The sequence below is a fragment of the Lepisosteus oculatus genome, chromosome 9 (genome assembly GCF_040954835.1).
Source record: "Lepisosteus oculatus isolate fLepOcu1 chromosome 9, fLepOcu1.hap2, whole genome shotgun sequence".
Taxonomy (NCBI): Eukaryota; Metazoa; Chordata; class Actinopteri; order Semionotiformes; family Lepisosteidae; genus Lepisosteus; species Lepisosteus oculatus.
This window is the reverse complement of record NC_090704.1, coordinates 14,487,039-14,503,513: the sequence shown is the minus strand read 5'-3', so window position 1 is coordinate 14,503,513 and position 16,475 is coordinate 14,487,039. Positions and strand designations below refer to the sequence as shown.

At 38.3% G+C, this 16,475-nt stretch overlaps 2 protein-coding genes across 22 annotated transcripts in view; one reads left to right on the top strand and one right to left on the bottom strand.

Moving 5' to 3' along the window:
- The first annotated feature begins 1,238 nt into the window (after positions 1 to 1,238).
- Positions 1,239 to 9,097, top strand: usp1 (ubiquitin specific peptidase 1). The gene is made up of 9 exons (XM_015355498.2): positions 1,239 to 1,402; positions 2,316 to 2,527; positions 3,261 to 3,387; positions 4,577 to 4,684; positions 5,147 to 5,313; positions 5,610 to 6,346; positions 6,504 to 6,668; positions 7,015 to 7,216; positions 7,574 to 9,097. The coding sequence occupies exons 2-9, from the start codon at positions 2,355 to 2,357 to the stop codon at positions 8,319 to 8,321; spliced, it is 2,427 nt and encodes an 808-aa protein (XP_015210984.1). The 5' UTR covers positions 1,239 to 1,402; positions 2,316 to 2,354; the 3' UTR covers positions 8,322 to 9,097.
- Positions 9,098 to 9,219: 122 nt separating this feature from the next.
- dock7 (dedicator of cytokinesis 7) overlaps positions 9,220 to 16,475 on the bottom strand; it is a 60,102-nt gene continuing 52,846 nt past the window's right edge. For 12 of the 21 annotated variants that reach the window (XM_015355480.2, XM_015355482.2, XM_015355483.2 and 9 more), the window contains 7 exons: positions 13,794 to 13,928; positions 13,614 to 13,703; positions 12,968 to 13,204; positions 11,500 to 11,643; positions 11,089 to 11,195; positions 10,639 to 10,806; positions 9,220 to 9,691 (listed from right to left, as the gene is read on the bottom strand). In XM_015355480.2, the coding sequence (XP_015210966.1) occupies positions 9,649 to 9,691; positions 10,639 to 10,806; positions 11,089 to 11,195; positions 11,500 to 11,643; positions 12,968 to 13,204; positions 13,614 to 13,703; positions 13,794 to 13,928 (924 nt within the window). In that variant the 3' untranslated portion in view covers positions 9,220 to 9,648. The other 9 variants (XM_015355481.2, XM_015355484.2, XM_015355494.2 and 6 more) reach the window with 4 other exon arrangements.

Genomic DNA, 16,475 nt, shown 5'->3' with positions numbered 1-16,475 from the left:
TCTAAACTGATAATAGATCCAGGCTTCATGTTCGATCCATATTTATTGTAAATGTGCAATATATTGTATATGAGTATATGTAACACTCTGCATGGCTTGGCACCTCAGTACCCTTTTGAGTTACTATCATCCTACCTTCACTCCTCTAATTCTGGTCTCCTGTCTGTTACCCAAGCCCCAGCACACTCTATGGATGACCGGGCCTTCTCCTGCTATGCCCCAAAGCTCTCAAACTCCATCCCTAAGGATGCCAGAGAGTCAAATTCCTTAAACTTTCAAATTGAAACTCAAAACCTTTTTTTCTTTAGAAGGGCCTTTATTTAACTGGTTCTGTCTGCCCTCTTTACTTTCCTACTTCCAAACTCTAATTGGAATTGTGTAATTCTGCTGTCTCCTCTCATTGTGTATTTTTTCTTACTGTAAAGTACTTTAAAGCCACCTTTAAAGGCACTATATAAAATATTATTATTATTACTCCTTACTACTACTGACACAAGAAATGCAGGATTTCATATATCCAGTTTCATTTAAATTGGTAATTATACACACAGTACAGGTACAGCAGTAAGACCAAACACATTTTTAATTGTTTTCCTTCATTACATTAAGCCTGTGTTCAGGCCACATTGTATAGGCTGGTTTTGTTTCAGCGCTCACAGTATGATATTTTACTCCATGGATATTCCAATTTGAAAATAATGTAAGAAATAGCAATATTATTTCTAATCACTTCCAAATATTTTTTTTGCAAACCAGTTAATTATTCAGACAATGATATTTGCAGACTCCAGAAGTGACTGTTACACACACATTAAATTATTTTTGCATCAAGTCAATGTACATATAAACAGTAAACCTTCAGTATTAATTAAGGAAAAACACGCTTAAGCCAACAAAATAAGAAAAACCACAGATATTTGTATTTCATACTCGTTTTTCGTTTCATCCAAATCTTCTAAGTTTGCAAACCAGCACTACCTACCACTTTACAAAAAACCTCCTTTACAAACATGGCTTCCTTACTGGATGCTCAGTTATCACGTGGTATGAGGCACTGAAGGTTTTCACAGATACTGCCTGCATAAAAAAATATTTATTTTAAGTCATTATAAAACAATAAAAGTATCTTACACGAAAACAATTATTATCACATTTCCTGCATACTTTCCCCAGACCGATGAAATGGGAGCGAATCGTTTCGGGTTTTGTTCTGGCGTTTTTTTTGACGACTAAAGCAGGAAAGACAGCGCGGGGTCTTTGCAGAGGAAAAACCGCCAAGTTCTGTGCTGGTTGGGATAATACGAAAACAAACGAATTTGTTGAATGGATAAAAAAAACGCTAAGTAATTAAAACCTATTTTCATTCAAGATATCAACAAAAATGCTTAACATTTCACCCAGGGTGAGTAAATTACACGTGTGGTTATAATATTTTGTGTGCACCTAATTAAAACGAAAGTGGCATTATTTTGTTTTCATTTCGAAAGCTTTGTATATATCTGTAACACTGGCTTAAAGGCGTTCGGAAGTATTTTTGTTATAATTTTGTTTTTCTAAAGAGCCAACTTTGAGTGATTATCTGAAGGTAAAAAGAGAAAAACACGTTTGATATTAACTGGTTCGTAGTGTGGATGGCAGAGGGGAGGAGCTTGCTGTTGTAGCTGTGGCCTAACGACAGTATATTTCCATCGTGTGTGGGGAATATACCAGGGCTTTCCAGCTTTTAACAGACACGAATGCGCAGCTAGTCTATAAGCCCTTCCCAACGTGTTGATTTCCCTGAGCTGTTTGAGGATTTCAAAGAGAAAATATTGCATACTTGAAGAAACTAAAATAAGAAGGCTATTGCTGCGAGCTGCTAAATGCCACCCACTTTTCCCCCCACTTCGGAGAACGGCTATGTATACAGTATACAGGTTTAAAGGGATGAAGTCCGGAATTAAAGGCTGGAAGATGTAGTTGCGATAAATGTTTTCTTTTTTTATAAAATAAATGTATAAAACTGCAAACGATTTCCAGTGCGTTGATTGTGTATAAATTGTAACGCGAGTACTCGTTACTAGGCGGTGTTTACTTGCAGGCGTTGAGTGCGGAATGTGTGGGTTGGGCTCTTAAGTGTCAGATTTAAAAGACCCACGGGTACTGTTCTTACGTGTGACTGTGTTAGAAGAACAGTTATTTTTTAAACGGGCTTTCCAAAGTTAAAGTTAAATGCCGAGGCCGTGAGGCGTCGTTTGTAATGGAAACAGACCAGTAACTGGTGGGATGTGGCTATATACAGGTGTACGACTGCTGAAAACGTCTTTCTCTTCTAGATCCTCCAGTAAGCGTGGTGTCAGCCAAGGGGTTTTAAAATGCCTGGCCTTGTGCAGAATGAAGGGAATGGGGCAGCAAGTGGTAGTCCGCTCAAGAAGAACCGACTGTCTCTGAAGTTCTTCCAGAAAAAAGAAACTAAAAGAGCTTTAAATTTCTCAGAGGCACAGGAGGAGGAGGAGGACAAGCCTTCAGAACCACCTGAAACTGAAAGGTCAGAGAGCACTTTTTACTTTCAGGATTTGGCTCATTCCAAAATTGCATATGAGATATATATTCACAAATGCAAGGTTTTTGGTGATGTAGTCTGGTTTGACTCATTTTCAAGTCAATTGGCTTCTAATCTTAATTTAAAAGTATTGTAACGCAACGGGGGTTCAGGCGGGCTCCCTTGCCACATTAGGTCGGCCCCGCACCGTCAGGGGCTCGAACCTGGGATTCCTGTGTCACCCAACAGGGACCCAGCCCGGTGAGCCAAAGAGAGATCTCTCTACAGCCCAGTAGCTGTAGTCCTGCTATCACAGGGAAGGGCGGTGACGTCACCTGCTCTGGTAAGCCGGCTCTTACACAGTACATGTCGGCCGTAAGCGTTACACTCTCCCCCGCTTAACTCGCCGTCCCCGGCGAAGGGCTATCCCACCCCGCTTCTGACACCAATGTAACGCAACGGGGGCTCAGGCGGGCGCCATTGCCGCATTAGGTCGGCCCCCCACCTTAGGGGGCTCGAACCCGGGACTCCCGCGTCACTCAGCAGGGACACAGCCTGGTGAGCCAAAGAGAGATCTCTCTACAGCCCAGTAGCTGTAGTCCTGCTATCACAGGGAAGGGTGGCGACGTCACCGCTCTGGTAAGCCGGCTCTTACACACCCTGATGGCCGTAAGCGTTACAGTATAAAAAGACCAAAGGTAAAACTTTTTATGGCAATAACCTTGTACGTCTTTTACAGTTGTGACCAAGTTGTACCGGTCCCCAATCCATCATCTCCACTTACTTGTGAAAAGAAAGAACGACTTGTGCCTTTTGTTGGACTTAATAACCTTGGGAACACCTGCTATTTGAACAGCATTCTGCAGGTAAATAGAACTGGCTTCATGCAAGTAGGACATTCAAGGTTTTGAAGCTTTTCAGTAATTGTAATTCAGAAATACAATCCAAACTGCTGATGTGTTTTCTGTCTGGTATTTCCCGAAGCCTAAAAACATTCGTCGATACTTCACCTTAATTGCCATTGGGTATTCAAGGAGCTTGGACACTGTTGCAAAACACCGGGAACCATGCCATCATGGGGAGTGTTGGAGAATATTCTAATGATGTAAGATAAAAGAACGTCAACCTCAGCAAATGGAGGGACAGTTAAGAAAATGTTTACAGTATAGTGTCCTCGTCACTATGCTGGGGCATTAGGACCCACATGGACCGCAGGGCGAGGGACCCTGGCTGGCCCTATTTACACCTCTTCCAGCAGCAACCTTAGTTTCTCCCAGGAGGTCTCCTATCCGGGTACTGACCAGGCTCACACCTGCTTAGCTTCAGTGGGCTGCCAGTTGTGAGTTGCAGGGTGATATGGCTGCAAATATATAGTCAGAGCACAGTATTTTCATAGGCCAAATCATACCCATAGTTGGGTATCTTGAAGATTTGCCAAATAGCAATTAATTGACTCCCATGTCGTACTGGACCAAGTGATGTAGTTGGAATCAATGTACGTTTTTGGGTAGTTTAGTCTGCAGTATGACTTACACAAAGATAAGTTTATGTTCTAAAAGAGTGCAGTCCCTTTACTGAAGTATGGAGGTGAGTCTGTTTTACTTCCACTTGTCCCGGTGGCCTAGTTAGGATTTTCGAAATGGATAGAGTTCAAAGTATATAAGGATATTTTATCCATAAACCTGGTTCCTACTCCTTAGATGCTCAAGCTAGGTTAGGTGTGATCTTTTCCAGCTCGATAATGACCAAAAGCATGCCAGATATTGGCACAGAAAATCAGCATTTTGAATGGGAATTATGCTCTCCATCTAAACCCAACAGACAGTTTGTGGTATGACTTAAAACAGTTCACATATGCTAGACATGTCATCTGAAGGAGCTGGTAGTAATGCGTGTAGAAATGCTCAAATATCCCTACTAAGAAGTGGGATATAGGTATTTATTCAACAAATGGTGAGTCTACCCTTTTTTAACAACTTTGTTACATTGGATAAGGAAATGATTACCTTTGGTACCACCAATTATACATCGAAAGTTTTTTTTGCCTACAATTAGGTGCTGTATTACTGCCCTGGATTTAAAGATGGAATTAAAAAATTGTATAACTTGCTGTCGAAGAAGAATGAAAAGCAAAAGGATGATGGAGCAAAAACCGAGGAAAAGGTATTACTGCAAAAAATGTAAACAGCTAAAAGAAATGGTTGTTGAAAGCATTTTGACATTGCCAGTGTATCTGAATAATTTCGTAATTCTCAGCACTTAGATAGTATGGTGGAAAGGAATTGGAGAAGCTGGCCACCTTGAACACAGTTTCAACTTATGAGAGGAAGGACAGAATCAGTAGTTGATTTTAAAATTTCCAGGGAGATGTTTAATAATAAACACAACAGAGAAAACACTGAAATGAACAGGTTTTTGACAACCCTTTTAAAACAACGCAGATATAAATTGTTAGTAAAGTTAGTCTTTTCATAGGAGATGAGTTTTAAATTTATGGAAAAAGAATTTACTGACCCATCATGAACAGGATTCCAATTTGGATGGCAGGAGGAGTTTCACTTTTATCACAGTGTATGGACATTGACTTTTGCATACTGGTCTGATGCAGTGATTTTGTTGTTGCAGCAGGAGCAAAGTGAAGAGGCTTTACCAGTGAATATTGAGCTGCTTAGCAGTTTTCACAGTTTGATAGTATCACTGGAACAACTTCAGTCAAGCTATCTGCTCAACCCTGAGAAGTACACTGATGGGGAATTGGCAGCTCCACCACGAAGACTGCTTAACACCCTCCGGTAGAAACATCATTGTCTTAAATACATCACGATTTGAGACCAAGGAGATAGTGCACTCAAGGCTACAAAACATGTTTTTTGAAGTATACATTTACAGTAATCCAACTAGTGTTCTCTTCTACTGTTAAAGTTAGTAATGTGGAAACCTGGAAGTCTAGTTCATGTTGGTAAGGGAATATGAGCTTTAGAGTATCAAGGGACTTATTTCCTTACAGTCTGCTAATAAAATATTAAGTTGTACTTGAAAAATCTCTGTGATGTGGAACTTGATGTTTTCATTTGTATTATTTTCATAGGCAGCTTAATCCCATGTATGAGGGATATCTGCAGCATGATGCTCAGGAGGTTCTGCAGTGTATCCTTGGGTACATCCAGGAGGCTTGTGAAACTATTAAGAAGGAGTACTTGTCTCATGAGGACCCAGCCGATAAGCCAACAGAGATGCACCAAAAACACATGGCAGAAAAGGAAGAGATTATAAGCAGCACTGCACCTAAAGTGAGCATCAGAGAGACTGAGAATGCATTAAAAGATGCAAAGAACCTTGAGCAAGACAGAATTCTGGAAGGGCAGGCCAATGGAAAGAGAAAAAGCGATACAGAAGTTGGGAATGCTAAAAAGAAGTCAAAAACTCATAAAACACAAAAACCAGTGGAAGAAAATAAACACTTCACACGGTCAAAGAGAAAGTCTTCCAGTGACATTGTGATAGAAAGCCACATGGAAGAGGTAAAAGAGGAAGGAAATGATTCAGATGATAAAAAAGACAATGTCTCCAAGGGAATTGCGAAGAAAAAGAAACGCCCCAAACTAAACTGGTTAAAGTCTTCAGGCAAACAGCCCAGCATCTTCTCTAAGTTCCGCAGTATGGGAAGGAGAAGTTTGCACTCGGGGGGTAAAGAAGAAGTAAAACCACCAGTGGGAAACGGGCCTTGTTTGGCTCTGGTAGAACATGAAGATGTGAAGGACGACACTGCTTCAGATCATCCAGTTGACAATCTCTTGCATGAAAAACAGAAGACCAAGAGTGAAGGTGAATTTGTTTAAAAGTTGGCAAATTCTGTATGTCAATGACCTTGTTTCCTTCTGCATAAGGAAGTACATATTAAAAAGACAAAACGAGTGAATAGTGAAGCAGGTTCCCATCAATCCCATTTTGTTAATGTCCTCCTGGTCCTTGCGTTTTCCAGGGGAGTGCTGTTTCGACCTGATGGAGCGGCTGTTCCAGGGGCAGCTGGTCCTGCGAACCCGTTGCCTGGAGTGCGAATGCTACACGGAGAGGAGGGAAGACTTCCAGGACATCAGTGTGCCAGTGCAAGAGGACGAGCCCAGCAAAGTTGACAGTAGCACAGAAAGTGAGTCTACAGCGACAGGAGTAGGAAACAGTGGGATGGAGAAAATATTAGGAATTCCACGAGATTCAATTTCCTGTACTAATTTTGGAAAAAGTTGGATCTGAGTGGAATCCTGTCAGGTCCCTCCATCCCCCTCTCCAGAAGGCCACTTTGTACATTGTGTTTTCATGCACAGTTACAGATAAAAAACATCATTTACACCTTTATGTGCACTTCTTGCTAAATTTGTCTTTAAAGCATGTGCCCATTGATTATTTGTAATATCTGTGAAACATGTGACAGATTTGTATAATGTCCTTTTTTCATGCTGCTTTTTAAAACAAGTTTTTCAATGTTTTATTTACAGTTTCTCCAGATCCTAAAATGGAGCTAAAGACACTGAAATGGGCAATATCTCAGTTTGCATCGGTGGAGAGGATTGTTGGGGAAGACAAATATTTCTGTGAAACCTGCCATCACTACACTGAAGCTGAACGAAGCCTTTTGTTTGACAAAACTCCTGAAGTTATAACAATTCATTTGAAGTGCTTTGCTGCCAACAGTTCTGAGTATGTTTTTTCATACGTATACATATGATCCCAGTTCTGTCATATAAGTAATGTATCATTTTAATTTTTTTTAAAGTTCTGTATGCTTAGAAAAATGCACTTTTTGATAATTCTGACGATTGATCTATACAGATCTATATATACAATATAATTGATTGATATAAATATTACATACAAATCTTTATAACAAACTATGCTTGGTAAATACAATTTAAGGTACAAGAATTCTAGGGGTAGTGGTGAAGATAATGTTAAGTTTGATAAAAGCCTGTCTCTATATAATAGGTATGCCTGTAATTGGAATTTATTGAAATGTATCCCTAATACAAGTATGATTTTACTTTCTTTATGCTTTAGGTTTGACCCTTATGCTGGACTCTCTAAAGTGAACACCCCATTGCAGACACCACTTAAGCTGTCCTTGGATGAATGGTGCACAAAACCCTCAAAGGAAGACTATGAGTTATTCGCTGTTGTGATGCACAGTGGAGTCACCATCAGCAGTGGACATTACACAACCTACATCAAGATGATGGACCTTAAAAATGTAAAACTTCAGAATAAGGTACATATAGAAGAGGACCTCAAACCAGAACCTCTGAATGAAGCAGAAGCAAGGGCATGTGATATCCAGGAATATGACGATGGCGAAGTCTCGTTTGGCAAGAGTGGAAAAGGACATTCCACAGCAACTGGCAAAGTCAGCACTAAGAAGTCTTCAGAGGGTATTGGGCTCTTAGGAGGCCAGAGAAGCATAACAAGCTTTGAACTAGGGGGAAACAAGGCAGCTAATTCTGAAAAACCCATCTGTGCTACTGGTAACAATGGAAAAATGGATCATGGCTGTGCCAGTGGATATGAAAGTGCTATAAAGAGTGAGAAAGAATCTGCTGATGCAAACAGCACTTGTAATGAACTTTTGGATGCTAAGAGCCCATTGGCTGACTCAGCCTTTTGTAACGTACTAGATTATGAGGGAAAGTGGATGCTGTTTGATGACTCTGAAGTAAGACTCGTTGACGAAAAGGACTTTTTGAGTGCCTGTTCACCAGAGTCATGTACAACATCTACACCATATCTCTTGTTCTACAAGAAAGTAATCTGAACCTTGAATGGCTGCTGATTTTAGTTGTGGTTGGATTGTATTCATATCCACTGTTAATGCATGGGTCAAACAATTTAATCTAGTTTCTTTTTCATAAAACATGCTTATACACAGTTTACCTTCTTTAAGACAATTTGTAGACTTCAGGTTCAGGCTAATAGCCTGTACTCATTACAGTTTGTGATGGCTTGTGTAGCACCTTGGCACTTATAATGCATCATTAGGACTGTTTGTACTACTGTAATATAAAATACGTTGTAGTCTGTACATTTACTGCTTTAGATTGATACAGAAAGTGTATTATTGTTTTAAACTAGTTTTTGTGAACTAGCATTACTGGGCTTTCTAAGGAAATTGGGCATTGATCTACAGTGAATAAAGTTTTGCTTTATTTTAACCATGTTCTTTTATAGGGGTAATGGCATACAGTAGCATACAGCTCAAATACAAGGCCAAAGTCACATGAGAAAATGTCTTTGATCTTAAAAAGTCATCTTTATATACATAGTTAAATGCTAACATTTTATAAACCTAAAAACTGCTTTTGAGAATTATCTGCTCTTAAAATCTCAGTTTGTTTTGGCTGTATAAATTGAGTTAGATTTGAGGTTCAATGTTTTTGACACTTGGGAGAATGACCACAGAGGTCTATTACTGTCTTTGCTACAGTTGATTTATTTTGTAAATTCCAAATTTGTTAGTATTCAAATTGTGATAGTCAGTGGCACTATATGATATAGCTATTAATGGATTTATAAAGTTTACATTATTTTCTACTCATGTGTAAAGTTGTTTCTTACATTGTTTTATTAAAGGTGTATGTGCTAATTATGCTGAAATCAAATTTTACATGAATTTTTGAGTACCCATGTTAGCAAATAAATCATTTATGCACAGATTACAGACATTAAAATTTATTTAGTAAAATATTTAAAGTAAACAAAACCTACATAAAACTTTTTCAGGACATTTAAAACATTTTTCTAATTTAACAAATGAAGTAACTAAAATAATAAACCATTACTTTTTTGATAAATAGTGGTACATTTTTGCCTGTTTTGTGATTAAATATAATTTTTTCAAGTTGTACACAATGTAACAAAATCCATCAAGACAAAATTATTAATGTGCACATTTTGTTAGGTTATCCATATTTTAACACATACCGTCATAAGACCCACTTTAAAATTCAATACAGATTATAACACAAGATTGTAAAAGTCTGTAAACCACCAAAGAACTGGAATGACGTACCAGGGTTTAACACTGTAGTGTTTTACTCACATGAATACTGAATAGACCTCTCTATTAACGCATGAATACTTTTTCAAATATCCAATTTTCGAAGACTCAGTCTGCTGAAGGAATCTCTGTAAAAATGAGAAAACAGTAAAATCACTTGTTAAATTTGGTTGCATAAAACAACCATAAATGAAAATGTATGGTGTATAAAAAATAGCTTAAAAGACGATCAAAAACGAATACGACTGAACCATGCTCTAGTCAGAAAACAAACACAGACTGGCCACTCCACTCACTTTAGACTACCTTGTTAAGTGCTCCGTTTGCTGCATGCAGTACAAAAAAAAGTTATTAATTTATTGAAATACTTCTGTATCAATTTATTTGGTAGCTTGCGCAACTAGTATATATAACTCTACCTGGCATATACTGCAATAATGTTCCTTTACTCAATGTTTAGGCTTATTTTAAAAATAGTTTGTCAGTCCATTCTAGTTTTCCTTTGAAAACTATACATCATCTTGAATGTGAATTATACTGCATAAGTGCCTTGTAAAAGGATTCAATCTCCTGCAAAGTTCAATGAGATGGAAGTCAGTGTTTGTACATATAGGATGTCCATGGCTCTAAACAAAACTAGCCTGTTAAGGTGAGGGGTAGGAAAGACACCATTACTGAAAAAAACGGGACGTTAGAATATTAAAAGCAAACAAATGGAATCTAATTTTAAAAAAAGGGTCTAAAGTTCTGAAGATTCTGAAAGCATCTGATCATGCTTTTTCCAAAATAGCTAAATTTAGTTCAGCCATGTATTTCCACATGCTAAAGTTTTGCAAATTAATGCAACAAAGTGGTATGTTTAGTCCACACACAACCTCATAAAACTTATTTTTTAGCTGCAATTAGAACCATTAACAAAGATGTGTCTGGAGATTGATAATTATTGTAAACTTTCCATTCGTTTCTTGGAAGAACTTAGGATTTTGGTGTCAACATCATAGGAAGCTTGTTCCAATTAATGCAATTAGTAGTTTGCACCCAAATGCTTCAGAAAAAAAGACCTTCAGAGACCTACCTGTGGGAATTGACCTGTAATACTGGCTTGTAAAGCTGGGGAATCTTCCGGTTTATCAGGGGCTGTAGGGATTCCTTGAGGCGGTGATAGTTCCTCTCTAACTCTCGCTGGTATTCTTTCTGGTCTGGGCCAATCAAACTCTTGTTTTTGCGAAGGGCATCTTCACACCTAGGTAACCAAGTTGAGGGATGTTCAAAGGTGTTTCACCATCAGTTATCAGTTATTGTATTTTTAATTGGATCTGTTTTCTTTGATTTTTCCAATCATCTAAAGGCTGTCAATTAGAACAGGGAATGTGAATTTTCCTGTTTGAAACTCGCACCTTTTAATAATAATAACTATAATAATTCAGGAAAAAGTAGAAACAATTTCACAATTTTATTGACTCCTAAATAATTTGACAGTTTGAGGTTTCTAAAAAACTCAATTCAAATAACTTTATATACTTACCTTTTTGTAAAGTCCTTGAAGCACAGTCGCAGTTTATTGTGATGTCTGTACAGCTTTGGATCACTGGGTATTTCTGACAAGAACACTTGAGCAACTTCAAGGGGACCCTTAAGAAGACAAAAAAAATACTACCTTGAAGCTGCCTCTTTTTTTTCTCACCGTCTGCTTATGACAAAACTGTTTGGAGAAGCCACACATCCAACCTCAATACATTCATCACATTAGACCTATACCTTCAGGGTTTGATCACAATAGGGGCAAAACTATCAAAATAGGGCCACAATGTGAAAATATTTAAAGAACTGTATTGAATCAGCAACAGCAATTGCTCTAAAGCAACACATTGGTAGAGAGGCACTATGGCATTAAAAGTAGCATGCGGTTAAATCCACAAAGCTCTGTAAAAGTCACCTGATTGACAGTAGTTCCCACAGAACCCTGGAGCACCATCTGCAGCATCTTTGGGTCGGCAGGTTCCTGGTGTGTGGCAAAGGCAAGCTCCTGCGTTTTCTTCTGCATGTCCTCAATGGCGACTTCAATGGGTGTTGAAATGATCTGTGAACAGCATTACTGTGTTTTTATTTTCCCTCTTCACTGTAGTGCCATGGTTAGCACTTAGTGAATCCATTAATGGTGTTCCATTCCTGTCAATTTCAAGAACGGAGCGGTGGCTCTGTGGTTAAAGATCTGCGCCTGTGGCTGGAAGGTTGCCGGTTCAAATCCTGCAGCTGGCAGAGGAATCCTACTCCGCTGGGCCCCTGAGCAACTGCTCCAACTGCTCCAGGGGCGCCGTACAATGGCTGACCCTGCACCCTGACCCCAGGCTCTCTCCCTGTCTGTGTGTCTGTGTGTCTCATGGAGAGCAAGCTGGGGTATGCGAAAAGATAATTACTAATGCAAGAAATTGTAAAGGGTTAATAAAGTGATGTTATTATTATTATTATTATTATTATTATTATTATTATTATTATTATTATTAACAATCTGCAGCATTTGTGTGCATACGTTTTTTTTAACACATATGCTTTAAGTTATTGGCTATAATAACCAAAATCCAACATTTTAAATCTCAGGTATTCTTGTAGGTACAGCCAAAATCAGTAAAACATCAATAAAAAATAATCAGAATTGTGCCAAAATAGAAATAAAAACACAACCATCATTAAATAGCATTCTCCAGGTAGAGTTTGTATTCAGCTCTATTCTCTGTTGAAATAGCCAGCAGCTATATCACCCTGCACCTCACAACTTGCAGCTCACTTAAGCAGGTGTGAGCTGGGAAAGCTAAGGTTGCTGCTGGAAGAGCTGTGTGTGCAACCTGTAGAAAGTGCTCACCCAGTGGTCTGTGTGGATACAAATGACCCAGTATAGATATGGAGACACTATACAGTTAAAAAAGGTGCCATTTTTCAAATAAGACTTAAAACCAAAGTCCTACATGATCATTAAAAATCCCAGGGCGTTTCTTGAAAAAAGCACTGTTGTTACACTGGTCTCCTGGCTAATTTTTCCCCTGGCCTTTCCCAATCATGGCCTCCTAATAATCCCCATCTATGAACCGGCTTCATCACTCTGTTCTCTTCCCCACTGAGAACTGATGTGTGGGGAACGTACTGGTGCACTTTGGCTACCATCGCATCATCAAGGTGGGGCTGCACACTGGTGGTGGTGGAGGGCAGTCCCCATTAGCTGTAAAGAGCTTTGAATGAAGTGTCCAGAAAAGCGATACATAAGTGTAAAGAATTCTTCTTATCATTATTCACAAAAGTTTACCTTTATATGTAACACATTTTCTAACCATTTATGCCTCTTTTGTATATTGAACTTCAGCCATCTCTGTAACATTTCATCTGTGTAGAAAATAAAATAAAGGGCTTGCCTCTTCTTTGTGGATGACGTTAATGCGCGTCTTGATATAGGGGAAGGCATGGGAGGTGGTCATGATTGTCTTGCGTTTGAATTGCTCGTGAAGTTCACCATGAGCCCGGCCGTCCAGCGTAAAGGGTGTGCAATACACGAAGCGCCGCAAGTTGTAGTTTTTATCAAAGTATGTTATTCGATCTTTCATTTCGTAAGTGTCAAAGTAGGGCTCCACATATGTTATCTGAACGAATGCCTGAGAAGAAGAAAACAAATGACATGAACCCAAAGGGTAAATCAATCTGCACTTTATCATTAAATTGTTTAAAACAAAGCAAAGCATTAAGCTAGTTTGCAAATGCTTCTATTTCTCTTCAAGCAAAGTACTACATGCGTGTACACCTGCTCAGACTTAGGACCATTCGACAGAAATGCTCATGATCTCTGGCTAAAGTCTGACTAGATTATCTTCAATTTTCACACGCATTCAACTGCTTATTAGAAATCAATCTAATGTTCAGACAAATCAATGGCGTTAGAAAAGTCTAACACTGGAAATCCCTAAGATAGACCAAGAAAAAACAATCTGAAATTGATTTGTTCTTTTATGTTCAGATCACTTATAAAAAAAAAATCAAATATGAAAATTAGACCAAGTCCCATACCTTGTTTGGATCGAGTTTGCATTTGTCCACAGGATTGGAGTCTTTTATGACCTCCACTTGGTCTTCTCCAAACCTTTCTCCGTAAAATCCCTTCATAAAATTAAGGGCACACATTTAGTGCCAAAAAACAACCAACACATTTTGAGTAACACATTTCAGAATGTATTTTTATTTCTTTACCTCCAATCTGTGAGAAATTTCTGCAAGCTTTGTTATTGCCGGTTCCTTGTAAACAAATTCTTGTTCATCCAAGTCTCCAAATTTAGATCCATAAAACCCAACCCGGAAATATGTGCCAAACATTCTCTTACCATCCTTTAAAGCAAAAGCATATTGATCAGCCTTTTCAGTGCACAACACCATTCATTACAATCACTTATTGTCCTTTACAACATGTAATTCTCATTCTGTATATAAGCTGCAGATGTCAAGACTGGTTCCTAATGTTTTTTTTCATTATGTTAATTACAAACAGATTTAAAGGTAAACTTTATCAAGGATAATAACACCATAAACAGTTATAAAACACATAAACGGTATACCACAAATGGGTGCACAGATAAAATGCTGAAAGCAATGTGCTTTACCCCGTTACACACTGATAAAGTAGAGGTGAGAGGGGTATGTAAACAACTTTACCATTTTTCTTTAGAGTTACAGTTGTACAATCTATGTACTACTTCTAAACTATTTTTCCCCAACATTAACTGTTTTCCAGAACATTGTTAACATAAAGAAATCCCTCATATCTATATAAATAAATATGGCTATAATCTTAATCAGGATTTGCTCTTAAAACTAATGCTCATAGTATTTCACTTCCAATACTCATTAAAAAAACAGGCAACTGCAAACTTTCCATTTGTCCATTCAAAAGCTTTCATGCATGCTTTTATATTATTATTTTTATATATATTATTGTGGCAAGACTATTTGATATTTTAAAACTTAAAACTGAAATGTTGATTCAGTTAATTTCAAATAACACATTATTTAAACTTACTCAAATGTTTCATGCTATAATGCATACGGAGAAGACTTTTTGTAAATCAATTATTTCAAATGTTTTCAAATGAGGACTGAATGACATTTTTTAACAAATGAAAAAGAAATTGAAATGATGTGGTTTATTTGGAGTTTCTGCTGAATTTGCTGGCCATCAAGTCTGTTTTCTGGCTAGATCTAAGATGACTACGTTCACAATCATTATCATTTAATTAATCAGAAGTGCTGCACAGAAAAACTTTACCACTGTAACAGCTGAGGCTCAAAGGTGACTTGAGTTTGTGTGTCTGTGTAAAAAGTCACATGATACCCAGGGTTACTCTGTAATTAATATCAGCCTCAAAAAATGTCTACATACACAAAAAAACAACAACATTCATTCACAGTAGGAAAATAACTGAAGTTTTTTGGAACCTTCTTTTTTAAAAATCAGTTTTGGCTATTGTGAAGTAATTTCAGAAAAAAAAGCATTATGAAGAATAAACAATGACCCTCACAGTCTTAAATAATGCATTTACTTTACTAAGAACAGGTATGGGAAAAAATATAAAAACAAAAAAAATGGAGAGAGAAAGCACCAGAAGAACGGTGACTAGTTGATAGGAGAAAGCGAGATGCTGTCTGAGAAAGGAGAGAATTTGGAAGGACCAGAGGTGTCCTTCCTGAGGTTAGGTAGAATAGAATAAAGGAAGGCTTTAGTTCTGTGAAATCAATATCCTGAACAACCAAAGCTTTAAGAGTTCCCAGAAAAGCAGATGAAGGAGACCCACACAGGCATTTAAAGATGAACTTGATTAAGCCTTGGCAGGAAAAAAGGAAAGGTGGAGACAGGTGGCTGTTTAGCATGGTAAAGTACACCTGCTGTTCAAAAGGTGTGAGCTGTGAAAAGGAGGGTTGTGCAGTGCATGTGTACGGGCTGAGCCAAATCATTTTCACTGGGTGCCTATTTCTGCTACACCCCAAGCAGATCATTTGCAGTTTGAATTATTTTCAGGACACACCGTCCAGCTGACCTTTATACCCTAAAAGAATGCTGTGACATTTTCACTGTCAAGTCAAATCAACCGTAGCCCAGCTTTAGCTCAGCCCTTCACTAGTTAATTGCATTAGGTGTCCATAAAGTAACAGAAAAAAACCCTCAAACTAGGAACTTACCACAACACACAATAATTAAAGTGGGAAGGAGGGGTCAGCAACCAGGGGAATCAGAGGAGAAAACAGAAAGTACTTTAATCAGGGCGAGGAACTTCCAAAAAAGGCAAAAAAAAACAACCAAAGAGAAACAAAAGGCAGCAGCTACAGCAAATAAACATCAACAATGACAACAAAACAGAAAAAATGGTGCAGAACAAGAGGAAACAAACCAAACCATGCTGTTGCTACTAGTGGAAGGCAAGCATACTAAGCACAGCATGAGGAGACAGTGCCAGAACTGCCCCAGACACACACAGTCCAGAGGAAACAGGGCACAGAGGAAACAGACAGGTGCGGGAGTCTAGTGTTTCTCTTTACCATGCAATACACCACAATGTACAAAGAAAGAGGTTAATAGGGGGAACGCAGATCTGGTCAAAAGAACAGTTCAGGGGTCGATTTTAGTTTAAATAAAACTAAAAAAAAATAAAACAAAAATTAAACCATGTTACAAATCAAGGTTCGTCAATTTATATGGATGCACATAAAAATAAATTGCACAGGTTCTAGCTACTATGACTTCATTAGCCCAAATAAGTACAACTGTGCTACTTTTTTTGTGTCAGGGGAGAAAAGGAAGGGAGTGGGGTGGGATAGGGGGTCTTAAAATCAAAATGGCACTTAAATCGAACCCTGTGGTTGAGGATGAAATTGATGGAAACA

What these genes read in the sequence shown, in the direction of transcription:
- usp1 (XM_015355498.2), top strand. Translation starts at nt 2,355, where the DNA reads ATGCCTGGCCTTGTGCAGAATGAAGGGAATGGGGCAGCAAGTGGTAGT. An exon ending in GAACCACCTGAAACTGAAAG is followed by an intron (nt 2,528 to 3,260) that starts GTCAGAGAGCAC and finishes CGTCTTTTACAG; the next exon opens with TTGTGACCAAGTTGTACCGG. An exon ending in GAGCAAAAACCGAGGAAAAG is followed by an intron (nt 4,685 to 5,146) that starts GTATTACTGCAA and finishes TTGTTGTTGCAG; the next exon opens with CAGGAGCAAAGTGAAGAGGC.